Source organism: Tasmannia lanceolata, unplaced genomic scaffold (assembly GCF_043159265.1).
Source record: "Tasmannia lanceolata isolate RefF3 unplaced genomic scaffold, GAP_Taslan_0.1 ptg000015l, whole genome shotgun sequence".
NCBI lineage: Eukaryota > Viridiplantae > Streptophyta > Magnoliopsida > Canellales > Winteraceae > Tasmannia > Tasmannia lanceolata.
The window spans coordinates 61,375,634-61,388,652 of NW_027518692.1; the positions used below are offsets into that span (position 1 = coordinate 61,375,634).

At 40.3% G+C, this 13,019-nt stretch overlaps 1 protein-coding gene across 5 annotated transcripts; it reads right to left on the reverse strand.

Moving 5' to 3' along the window:
* Positions 1-1,654: 1,654 nt before the first annotated feature.
* DEG5 (DEGP protease 5) lies at positions 1,655-10,840 on the reverse strand. Of its 5 annotated transcripts, XM_077397754.1 has the most exons (9): positions 10,665-10,839; positions 10,472-10,535; positions 9,109-9,258; positions 8,703-8,765; positions 8,456-8,545; positions 8,048-8,170; positions 7,195-7,282; positions 2,036-2,110; positions 1,655-1,952 (listed from the first exon to the last, which is right to left on the reverse strand). In XM_077397754.1, exons 1-9 carry the CDS (start codon positions 10,751-10,753, stop codon positions 1,846-1,848), a joined length of 849 nt encoding a protein of 282 aa, XP_077253869.1. In that variant the 5' UTR covers positions 10,754-10,839; the 3' UTR covers positions 1,655-1,845. The 5 variants fall into 5 exon arrangements, with proteins under 5 accessions (XP_077253869.1, XP_077253866.1, XP_077253868.1 ...); XM_077397751.1 differs by having other exon boundaries at positions 1,655-1,852; positions 10,472-10,840; XM_077397753.1 differs by having other exon boundaries at positions 1,655-1,852; positions 7,188-7,282; positions 10,472-10,840.
* Between the last annotated feature and the right edge of the window lie 2,179 nt (positions 10,841-13,019).

Consider the following 13,019-nt stretch of genomic DNA (forward strand, 5'->3'; position numbering starts at 1 on the left):
TGGGTTTTCCGAAAAAAAACCCGACCCGACCCGAGATATTTCTCGGGTAGGGTTGGGTTCTCCAAAACCCGACCCGCCCGACCCGAGTTGCAGCCCTACAAGGAAGGAGCGTCATTACTCATTAGATTGAAGGTCCTCTCAAACAATAAATTGAATAGGGTGGGTTCAAGTAGGGTTGGCAATTTCACCCGGGGAAGCGGGGATCCGCCCCACCCCGCTTGGGGAGGGAATTCCCCGATTTGAGGGGGGAAGGGGAAGGGGATTTAAAAAATTCCCTGGTGCGGGGAAGGGGAGAAGAATGGGATGGAGTTGGCCCCGCCCCTCCCTGCCCTCATTAATGCCATTTTTTTCTTGTATTTTTATAAGTGTTTTTCTTTTTTGGGAAAACTACTAGAAACCCCTTGGATCGAAACATATCTACAAGATTCCTCCAAAATTTCATAATTTCCATTAGTACAGTTTTGTCCCTGAAGTAACTTTTTATGTTTTCTTTTACCCATAATCCATTGGGCATTGTCCCTCGTTATAGTAGCATATTACCCTTAAAAATCCAAAAAATCTCTCCATCGAACCATCACTGTAAGGCAACATTAAATCCTTTGAAAATCTCCCTCGCCCAAATAAAGGCAACTTCTATCTTATGAGTGATGAGATTTTATATGGTGTGCGCTCGTATAGTCCATTATTTTTCAAAAAGTAATGTATGGGCTACGCCATAGGATGATCCAAACCGTCCATTTGATAGGCTACAATTTAAAAGTACTTTAGATGCCACACCATAGATATTCAAACCGTCCATTTGATGGGCCACAACGTAAATAGATTGTGGCCCAAAAATCATTTCCATAGGATGATTGCAACCCTCCGATCTATAGAAGGTACCATAATATGCAATTCCTCTATAGATCATAGAGTTGGGATTATCCTGCACGTACAGTACTTTTTGGCAGGTGGGATTGAGAATTAGGGATCTGCTAGGGACTATCGATCAATTAAATGAATCTGAGAGCAACCACCTTTGTCCCCAGGTTAATAAAATGAATAAGACAAAATCTTAGCCTGTGTGGGTTGTGCGGCTACTCTCACATGCAACAACCAAGCCGCAACATGCCTGAAGTGATTGTCCCTAACAAATCTTTAGTTTTAAACATAACATTTAACAAAGTAAAGTGATTGTCCCCGAAGGATGCGGGGCGGGGATGGGGATTAGATATTCCCTGTGGGGAGGGGAGGGGGATTCCCCATGATCCCCGCAGTGGGGAGGGGAAGGGGAGGGGGGGAATTCCCCGCAGAGGGGAAGGGGTAGGGGACCCCAACATCCGGCCCCGACCCACCCCGTTGCCAGCCCTAGGTTCAAGTTATCTTTTCTCATGAGTAATAAAAGTTAGAAATTTTAGAAATATTATTCCTTTCCAAACAATTCCATAAAATTCCTACAATCCAAAAAGGGACTCTCAAACCATGTAGAAGACTAAGAGAGTGATAAGGGAGACTTATCCTATCAGAAAAAAAAAGATTGATTGCCAAGGTTTAAGTTAAAAAAGATGACTTATCAAGGTTTGGTCACTCTTTAAGGATTTAGTTGAAATGATTTTATGTTTAAAATACAATTCTAACAAAACTTTATCAAATCATTATAATTTCTAGAGCTCTTGTGGGAATCACTACTACAAGCTTCATTGCTCTTCTTCTATAGCTTTCACACACTCAACATTATATCTCTGTTTTTTTACAGTAGTCAGATAAGCGGAAGTCTTATGATCTTAATCTTAGTATAGAACTTTAAAAAGTAAAGGAAATAAAAGGAGAAGTTGATGCATGAGAGGCCCAAATGATGGGATGCAATCAATACCTGTTGCTAAGAGATGTTCCATACACAATTAGGTAAGGGACAGTTCGGACGACAGTGTCTATGGGTATTGCAAAATTGATGCCAGATGATACGCCTGTTCCTGCTTATAATGAAGTGGCATGCCATTTGTGTTCATGTTTTAATATCACATACAGAAAAAATGAGAGAGATAATTATTTTTACCTTTTCGAGTGAAAGTAGCAGTGTTAACTCCGATTACATGACCATAAGAATCGACTAATGGTCCACCTGAGTTTCCTGTTCAAGATATAATAGACATTTCAAACCAGGTTGGACATGATTTCCTTAACTGAGAATGGTACTGTAATCTTAGCTACTTAGAACATGGATGGGACAAAATTCAACAATGAAAATAAACCATTGATGATGCTCAGGAAAAAAAATCCAAAAGTGCAATTGGAGTATACAAGGGCTCATGGGTAGTGAGTGCACCACATTGGAGGATGCTAGAAGAGAGAAGGGGACAAACCCAGGAGAAGACCAAAGACCAGAAGGTCTGCACCTTAGTGTAACCACCAGGAGCTTCACGAAGTCAAAATTGCCGAGGAGAACCAAATGAACTGCTATCAAGTTTAAACCTGTTTATTTCAGTTAATTTGACTAAATTTAACAAGAGTTTTTTCCTCTTATTTATAAAGAGTTTATTTTAACTTGAAACAATAGGTTCTTTCTCTAATTAACAGACGTACGTGTATACCCATCGCAATATATCCACTTTTTATGTGTTAAAAACTATTTTTGTGTTTGTTTAATCGATCTTCAATAGGGTTATTGATATTTACAAATGGGAAATGATTTTCACACTCCACTCTTTTGATATGTCGTTAAAGCAACATATCTCTTTGTTTTTAAATGGCCTTGTGCGAGCTTTTTGGGGACTGTAAATAACCTTTTGACAGCCCTTTAAACACTAAAAGACAAGAAGCTTTTGCCACATATCAAAAAAAGTGGAGTGCTAAAATCATTTCCCTTCACAAATTTAATAGAGATTGTGTTAGTGGGCTATCCACAATTCATATCCTATCCTGGTCCCCTCTTCTTCTTCTTTTGCCAGGGAGAGTGGATTTATTAAGTGACATAAAGGAAATCCGTTTGAGATTCAAAGTCGAGGCTTGGTCGAATCCGAGAGGGTTGCATTATGTCCCTTGTGCAATTGAGGGACTCAACTATTTTCAACTAATAGCTTCTTGTAGCATGCCTCCAAGCATCTGATTCAAGTTAACTATTAGCCTTTGAGAATTGTTTCTTCCAAAACTGTTAGAAAAGCCAACTGAATGATTAGCTAATTTGGGAGCTGGTTTGCCTTCTATTGATGATTGTTCATTCTGAAAGAGGAAATAAGGAATGCCATCTAACTCGATTTGAAGTTCCTCTGGACATCATTAATGAGAAAAAAGCAAGGGAAATGATATCTGCATTCCCTTGTCTAAATAATGGGACTCCCCTCTTTATTTATTTATTTTGAAATGGCAAGATTGTATAAGATAAAAACGGGAGCCCGAGATGAGCCACCCCAAGAATACAAGATAATGGGACTCCCCACTTTATGAAAGCAAATAAAGAGAATAGGCAAAATCAGGGAGGCAAGAAATCAAAAAACCCTAAAATGGTCTTGCCTACTCCCTCACGAGCAAGACTATCGACAACACTATTTGCCAATCTTATAACATGAAGAAAGCAAACATGGAAATCAGATAGGCGCTCCTAAATCTCTTATGTTGAGAAAATCCATCGGGCAATCCGATCTGATCGTGCAGAAATTAAACGGAAAAATAAAAGTAACAAACAAGCCACAAGATGAACACCGAGATTTTATGTGGTTCGGCCAAGCCTACTCCCTGGGCGAGAAACACGATCTTCCACTATGAGAAAAACAAAATACAAGGATTACAATGGATTAATCACAAACCCACAAACCCGCAACCCTTTCCTTGCTTCTCAAACCAAGATCGTACAAGAGAAACCCCAAGAGAAAAACCCAAGAAGAAAAGCCCACTTTCTCTTCTTTTTCTCTCTCCTCTCTTTCTCTTTTTCTCTCTTCTCTCTCTTTTTTTCACTCTCTTTCTCTCTAGCCACGTTTCCACTCACCACATAAGAGAAAAGACCTCTCTTATATCCTAGGTTTTCTAAAACCTAAAAAGTCAGTTTCTAGTTTTGGCTTTTTGCCTTCCCACCCAAGCAACCTAGTGGGGAGGGGGGAATAAGGCAACTTTCCCAACAATCTCCACCTTGGCTTATTTTCCAGCCGCCTGAAGATTTTCTGTTGATGTCGCCACCGATCTGCTTTCGCCGCAAACCACCATTTGCCTTCCAAAGTACCAGCTACACACCCTCGAATCACCTTGGTTCTGACTCCTTCCAATTCAATCAACACGGCCAATGCACATGTGTAGCTGCCAACCCGTTGACTCACCCAGTCAACCTTGGAGAGGGATCACGATCCATCCTCCCCAACAAATGTACTGTCATCCTGTCACCATCGTCTGCACCCTGGAAACCTGTCTCTGCACCAACTGCGAAAGAGACCCTACGCGTGCACGCGCTATCACTCCGCTTCTAACTAACCATCGAGATCTTACGAACACTAGTCACCGTGTCCCCGACCAGACGATATAACTCCCCACACTTCTCTCGTTTCATCAGAATCATACAGCCGCATATGATTTTTATGGCTCCACCTGTAGCTGAAATCCTGCAACCTCTGGAGTCTAACCGGCCAAGAGATACTAGATTTTTCCGTATCTTTGGGACATACGCCACACCACCCAAAGTATGAATCACTCCATCAAACATTTTGATATTTATCGTTCCAACTCCCATGACGTCACAAATAGACCCCTCACCCAAGGACTCTACACCCGCCCTTGTCTCCTGGAACGTATCAAAATATTTCCTCCTGGAGCATATATGAACAGAGCACCCTGAATCTAAAATCCACTCATCATGAGGAGAAGTGTCATTACCTGTGAAGACTGTGCGAACGTCTCCAAACTCTTCTCTCTGTTCATCCGTTACCGCCACCACAGTATTCATAGCACCATTGTCCGCCTAGTCAGCTCTCTTCGGACAATCCCGCTTGATGTGGCCATATTCCTTACAACGGTAACACCTGCACGCCCTTTTCCGCCGACCCTGGATCTTAACCTGTCTTTTCCTGATCCCTTGTTAGACGACCTTCCTCTTTGATTCCCACCATGAACAGCCAACCCCTACTCTTCATTTGCGCTAAGAACATGTTTCTTTCGCATCTCATTCGATAAGAGCGACGCCGTGAATTCCTCTAACTTTATCGTATCCTTACCGTACAATAAAGTCGTCACCAAGTTGTTATACGAATCAGGAAGCGAAGTAAGAAGCAAAAGGGCCTTGTCTTCTTCCTTCAACTTTTCATCAACCTTGTGGAGTTGATCCACAAGCCCGTTGAACACTGTAATGTGTTCCAGAAGATCCCCGCCTTCCTGCATCTTCAGCCCGTATAATTGCCGCTTCAGATACAACCGATTGGCCAAGCTTTTTGACATATAAAGTTTTTCCAACTTATCCCATAACTTAGGCGCATCTTCTTCTTCCATAATGTTAAACATAATGCTATCTGCCAGACATAGTCGAATCGTGCTGACCGCCTTCGACTCTATGTCTTCCCACTAGGCACCCGTCATCTTCTCCGCCTTCCCATCCTTTCCCTTCAACGCCTTAGCCAAGCCCTGTTGAACTAGGATGTCCTTCACCCTCATCTGCCATAGGGTGAAACTGCCCTTTCCGTCAAATCTGTCGATGTTGAATTGAGTAGAACTTGATTTTACCGTCATCTCAGATTACTTTGCACTTCTCAATGTAGCACTCCACCTCGAACAAGAATCTTTCTTGGACAATTTTCTACCCCAAAAATCGCTCTAACCGCGATCCAACCACAACACCCACGATCACTCCACCCAGCCTCGACGATCGCTCCACCTGAGCTCTGATACCACTTGTTGAGAAAATCTGCAGGGCAATCCGATCCAATCGTGCACAAATTAAACGGAAAGTAAAATAACACAAGCAAGAAGATGAACACCGAGATTTTACGTGGTTCGGCCAAGCCTACTGCATAGGCGAGAAACACGATCTTCCACTATGAGAAAAAAAAATACAATGATTACAATGGATTAATCACAAACCCGCAACCCTTTCCTTGCTTGTCAAACCAAGACCGTACAAGAGAAACCCCAAGAGTAAACCCCAAGAGAAAAACCCAAGAAGAAAAGCCCACTTTCTCTTCTTTTTCTCTCTCCTCTCTTTCTCTTTTTCTCTCTCCTCTCTCTTTTCACTCTCTTTCTCTCTAGCCACGTTTCCACACACCACATAAAAGAAAAGACCTCTCTTATATCCTAGGTTTTCTAAAACCTAAAAAGTAAGTTTCTATTTTTTGCCTCCTTCCCACCCAAGCAACCTAGTGGTGGGGGGAAATAAGGCAACTTTCCCAACATCTTCGATCATATTGGCAAATCTCTAAGGATGGGGTGACTGTCATTCATCCATCTGATTACATTAAGAGAGTCCCCTTCAACAATCATCCTACTTGGGACGCTTGCATATGAGTATCTGATACCTTGTAAGGCCGCTTTTAATTCCGCCTCATTTGAATCTGCCACTCCTACAGGACCTGAAAATGCCCATCTAGTCATCCCTCGGTCATCCTTAAGAACTCGTCAAATCTCAGATGGACTTGGATTGCCCAAGCTAGAGCCGTCAAAATTGAGTTTGAAGAATCCTAGATCAAGATCTGTCCATTGGAGAGAAGCTGGCACATTCTACTCACCAGAGGCGCAAATCTCTTTGCCAGCATCTACGTAATTCACAGCTGGATATGAATCTAAAGCAAGGAAGAATCTTTAAGTAGGCAAAAGAAAGTGAAATGGTCTTCATAAACACATAATGCGGACTTTTCTAGTTAGATTTTAAAGGCCGCTGTAATTCCCAAAAGCAGTCAAAAGCAAATCAAAAGAGGGTTTGACTAAGTGAAGTTCCATTATCAAATCAAGGGAGTGCAGGAATCAATCCTCATTGCAGGTCAAGGCATATGTTAGAGTCAAGACATATGTTAGACATGGAGTTGTTTGTTGTCAAAAAAATTGTATTTCATGTATACAATAAGACGATCTCTCCAATGATTGAAGTTACCTTAACTAAATATGCAGAACAAAACTATTGCAGGACAAGGAACATGATAAAGTTGTTTGATATCAAAACACATAACATGCTTTTACATGCATAGAAAGATGAATGGGAAAAACAGAGTTGCATCCTGTAGAAAATAAAGTGAATATACAACCTCTTACCAGCATTAATAGCGGCATCTGTTTGTATAGCTCCTCGAATGGCCCTCCCATTGGGGGAGGGTATCTCCCTGCCTAACCCACTCACTACCTGCAATTTGACTAATTAATTAGTGATAACAAATGTAAATAGAACTAATGTTTGAAAAAACTTGGCATTTGACACAAACAGAAAGAATAGATGCAGGGAACAGTCCTCCAAATCTCGAACCTCAGATCAGGAAAATTTCCATACCAACTTATTTTAGTTATTTTCTAGTAACATTTTGGTTTATGTTTAAATTCTTGGATTGTTTCACCGAAAAAGATAGAAGCATGTCCATACAGTAGTAGTATGCACCTAATACTTCAAATGGCATAAAATGCAACATGATGCATAAGCTGCCCAACAGCAGAGGTGTTTGCTGTTCTTTGAAGAAGATAGCAGAATAATTTGTAAGGGGACTATGAGAAAGGAATTAAGCAACTAACACAATTACATATGTTTGAAATCCAAGAAATGGTGCGATCTTTAATAGTGGAAGGGGACTTGACTAATGCAGTGGGTTGGGCTTCGGGTACTTCAAAAGGGCCCTGGCGCCTTCAGGATGTGATAGCGGAAGTTCTTGACCTCATAAGGGTGCTGCACCTTAGAATTGAGCGCCGGAGAAGATCGGCAAATGAAGAGGCGGATGTTTTAGCTAAAGCAAGAGTCCTAAAAGAGGAAACTATAGTTCTTACATCTTTGTAATCCTTTCAAGGATTGTATTTGGACTTGGATCCACTTTTGTAATATGGCAGGGACAACTTGTCCCAGCCACTATTCAATAAAATGTCAATTTAAAAAAAAAAAAAAAAAATCCAAGAAATGGTATACCCCTGTAGTTAAAGTATGCTCATATCCATATGGATTCCCAATTGCAAAGCAGCTCTGGCCCACATGTAAATCACGAGATGAACCGATGAGCGCTGGCTTTAGCTTGTTTCCCTCCACATCAACCTGTGGATCCAATACCAAAATAAGCATTTGCAAGTTGATTTTACATTACTAGCCTGAAACGGTCGCATTTTCTTTTCTTGATCTGAATTACTAACTTTACTAAAGAAACCAATTTATTTTTGAGGATTGACTCCCAATTACATAATACAGAAGGGTCAGTATCTTCATTAACTATATCTTATCAAGTTAGCCTCCTAATAGATATGCATAATATGATGTATTAAAGTCATTGAAACTACTGTAATTAAAGTCTTAAGAAACTAAATGAAGAGCTCACATTGATACCTTGAGAACAGCTAGATCATATGCAGGATCAAAACCAATAAGTTTACCTTCCTTTGCAAAGGTATTACCATCGGTGTCTAGAAGAAAAACCTGAAATGAAGATAAAAAGGCTGCATAATAGTCCATTTAAAAGAGAAACTTGATATGTCAAACAAAAGTTCCTCACAAAAACAGTGATCACAGTCAAGCTCAACGACATTACATCCAAGAAAAGAAAAGATAAGAACACAAAATACGAGTAACGTACCTTACAACGCTGGAGATTTCCAGTATCTGTTGCCAACTTAGCGACAACATGATAATTAGTGACCTGCAAACCGTATTGTTTTTCGTAAATGAGAGGGGTTAATCTTAAAAATCACATAAATTTCCAAAAATGTTCACTGAATATCATGATTGTACTAAAAAAGGTCCAATCTCTGGATCATTTAATGCAAGCAACTATCTGGTAATAAAGGAGGAAAGAAATACTCTTGAATGCATACATTAGAAGTACAACAGTATCAGTATCACTATAAGCCACTATTCCGCATCTCCTATATGGTATCCCAATGGGTACTTTGGACTAATAGCATTTTTTGGATTTCATCAGCTAAGGAAACGAGCGAAAATAGTTCCAGAAGTAAAACACAAGTGCAAAATAGAATGCTTACGACATGGCCAATCTTATCCCATAAGAATCCAGAACCTGTGCCTTCAACCTTTTCATTTTCATCCTCGCTTATTGCAACTTGGTTAGAGCTCTTTCTGGGGTCTTTTACTATTTCAATGTCTTTGATGAAAACCACCGAAGGCGAAGCTTCCTGTAACATAAAAAGGACAACCCAATTACAATAATGATATTATAGATCATGCAGAAATAAATGGGTTTATGCTTGTAGAATCTCTCTTTGGAATTAAGCTATGAAGGTACTTGTAGGGAAGTTGTAACGAAAAAATGCGAAAGAAGAGATACAAAAGTAAAGATAAGGTGATTGTGCTGAAGATTCGATGGCTAATCATGCTTGTTCTAATAGAATTAATGAAACCTTTGGGACTTCCATAATAATGCAGCCACACTAGAGTGGGACGGTGTTGTTTATTAACATTTCTAAGGCCCTGTTCATTTGAGATTGTGGCAACGGATGGTCACTCCCTAATCCGATTATTGGACCCAAAATTAATGTAATGTTGGGTCCAATAATTTGATTGGGGATGGCAATCGGTTTTCATGTCATAATCCCAAATGTTCCACCTGCTCAGAAGGGTCCAAAACAAATTGGCCACTCGGGAGATGGATTAAACTTAGCATTGATGCATCTCTTTCTAATGAGGGTGGTGGCATTGGTGGTGTGCTTAGAACAGCTGATAGTGAGATTGTTGCTATGTTCTCCCTCAACCTCCAATGTGGGTCCATCAATAATCTTGAGATTGAGGCCATCCTACAGGGCCTCAAGATTGTTGAAAATAAAAGGATTAGAAGGGTTTGGATCGAATCTGATTCCATGGTCGCGGTAAAAGTTGTAGAGGGTGAATAGAAGTGCCCGTGGAGAGTTAAAAAAGTTTTGGAGCAAATCCGAGATCATCTTGCCAACCTGGTTGAATGGAAAATAACTCATGTATGGCGGGGAAGCAAATAGTGTGGCTGAAAGATATTAGTGGTCGGCCTCTTGCTCTATTGGAGCTCATTTGTAATGATGCTAATGGCACATGCTATTCCTGATTGTAATTCTTTATATTTTTTTCCTATTAAACTCTGGCAGGGGTCCTGCCTAAACCCAGCTTCCAATAAAAATAAACAGATTGTGAGTCCAAAACTGATAATTGGACTAAGTAAGCCTAAAACCTAGTCATCTTGAAAACTACCCTTGTGCTCAAATTTATCTATTTCAAGTGTACATCTGTGATCTGTGGCCCACCAATCTCCATGGTGGGTTTAAATCACCCGACTCATAAAACATGCCTCGTCCGAGTCACCCACTTAACTCGTCCAGTTAGAGAGAGAGAGAGAGAGAGAGAGAGAGAGAGAGAGAGAACCTGGAATATGTGAACAACTCGTTCTTCTTCTTCTTCTTCTTCCTGAAACTCGTCTTCTTCCGCCCTTGCAATGCGAAACCATGGATTGAAGTTGAGATTTGAAGGGAGAAAAGAAGCGAGAAGAGAGGAGGCTATGAAAACCGATTTTCGCCTTGTAAACGAGATTTCATTTGAATGAGAAGCAGAAGAGTACCTTGATTTTGAAATTACTGTACTGAATTTAGGAGAGTGGAATGGTGGAAGAGAAATGGAAGGTGAAGAGACACAACCAAATAACACCATCTCCACAACCTTATCTTTTTCATTTTTTTTTCTTCTAACTTTCTAAGTAAAGAGAGACATTATCTTCTCTTTTTCAGCCATTTACACCCGAGGCTATTTCGGGCATTTGAGAGGCTTTTCTCATAAGTTCATATAGAAGGCCCCCCACCAGCCACTTATTCAAGGGCAGTGATAAATGAGTTTTGCTAGGCAAATTCCACAAAAGCCATTTCGCAGCTCACTTTCGCAAAAGAGAACAGCCACCTCAGATAAATTAAATGAAGATGGTCACAGCATAAAATGTTGTGAAAAGGTATTCTAATTATTCAAAAGACTTATTTTAAATGAAAAGGTAATTTTCCTTTGAAAGGGTGCTTGCCTTTTTACCTATTACATTGTTTGATTGCACAAAATGCTTGGCTTCCTTTGGAATTATAAGAGAAAAGTAAAGTCGATCCTTCATTCGGTTGCCAATATTGCATTAAAATTCTAATATGTTTCTAGCATAATTGTTTGTTATCTGTTCATGTGGCATTCATACTTACAAACCAATTCCACCAAAAAGAGACAATTTCGTTGAAAAATCTTGAAAATTGGGCCTTTTTCTCTCTTCCCTCTCTCGATACTCTATATTGGTAATGACACTCATACTTTTTTCCCTACTCTTCCGGTCTATGCTGTGCAACCAAACTCTACTGAAATCTATTCCATTATTATCTGATATGTAATTCTGATATGTAATTCTAGACAAATCCAATGCTTGTCTCCTCCACTTTGACTTCCTATCTCACTTTACATTTCAAAATGCACACTACTCTTTTACTCTTCTCTCATTTCTCTAAGTGAGGGCACACTGGTTACATGAACTTGGGGTCCAACCCTCGATCACAGCATAGACATTGTATCCTCGGGACTTATTTCCCTGTAGCTACCTACAAAAGTTCGGAAATTAAGTATTCTAGAAAGTCCTTAGTTGGCTTGCCTTGCTTATCTCCCATTTCAGTACCTTTTTGTGTGTTTCTCACTTGAAAATCAATTTTACTTTAGAGACGCTTATGACCTCCCCATTTGTGCCCTGCAATAATGATTCCTATGGCACTACGACCAATTATTTGTGTCTCCACCATTTGTTCAATCCTGGTACCACGTACCGTCAATTTTAAACTTCCACACATATGAGGGTTAGGATCATCGTATGGATCTACCTGAGGGCCCAGCTTTTGAATGATTTACATTGGGAAGTGATATATTCGCCCCCTCTTTTTCCTCCGGCCATCCCCCACCGATTTTATTTGTGATTGCTCTTTTTAGTCAACAAGGAATGACCAGGGGAAGGATGAATCATTTTCCATCTCGATTACCCAATAATGTGGGCCCTATTAATTTTCCTTTTCTCCTCATGTACTGGATAAAAAGTCACGATAAATTAATGGGTTTTATGAGTTTTTATTTGGTGTAAGCCCTTACAGTCCCGTATTTTTCAAAAAGTACTGTACGGATCATATCATGAGATGATTCAAACCGTCCATGTGATAGAGCACAACATAAATAGGTTGTTTCCCAAAAAGTCATTTCCATCGGATGATCCTAGCCCTCCGATTTATAGATGTTTACATATGTGCAGTTCCCTCTATATATTGGAGGGTTGGGATCATCCTATTGGAGAGTTGGAAAAGCATCAAGTTAAGTCAATTTTCTAGAACACTAGTTTATGGTCGGAAAGCTTCAATTTGCATTCATCCTTAAGATAAAAACTTACTAACTTCTGCTCAAAGAACTAATAGATCAAATGGTTAGCATCAACTGATCAAGTTAGGGGTGGGTGGACTACTTACATTAGCAGGTCCGATCAACGGACATGATTGCATCCACATGACACTAGCTGGGCACAGATTGTGATAGCTATCAAAGCTCCTGAGGATCAATATTTGGGTCACAGATGGGATGCGTGCGGTGCTGTGCCATATCGAATGGACATGAAAGAGGTAGCATCATCCGATCAGAGTGGGGCCAGACTACTTAAGCAGATCGGATCAACGGCATGATTATGACCACGTGGCAGTTGTGTCCACAAAAAGTGATAGTTATGAAAGCACTTGAAAATGTCGGAGGGCTGTACTAACATGTCTGTCTGTCTCTGTGTGGTCTGGTCTAGGTGAGAGTCTCGTCCCATCAGTTTTATCAACTGGCTAATCTTTGAATTCCATTTGACCATTCAACCTTTTTATGCAAAATGACTACTTTCTTCCTCCTCGATCTTCTCTCTTATCTTTCATACAAAAAGAAG

Excerpts from the sequence above, each read along its gene's own strand:
- DEG5 (XM_077397750.1), bottom strand. The coding sequence starts at position 10,753 with ATGGTGTTATTTGGTTGTGTCTCTTCACCTTCCATTTCTCTTCCACCA. Across the intron at positions 8,766-9,108 it reads GGGATAAGATTGGCCATGTC|GTCACTAATTATCATGTTGT; the intron begins GTAAGCATTCTA and ends TACGGTTTGCAG. Across the intron at positions 8,171-8,455 it reads ATGATCTAGCTGTTCTCAAG|GTTGATGTGGAGGGAAACAA; the intron begins GTATCAATGTGA and ends TTGGATCCACAG.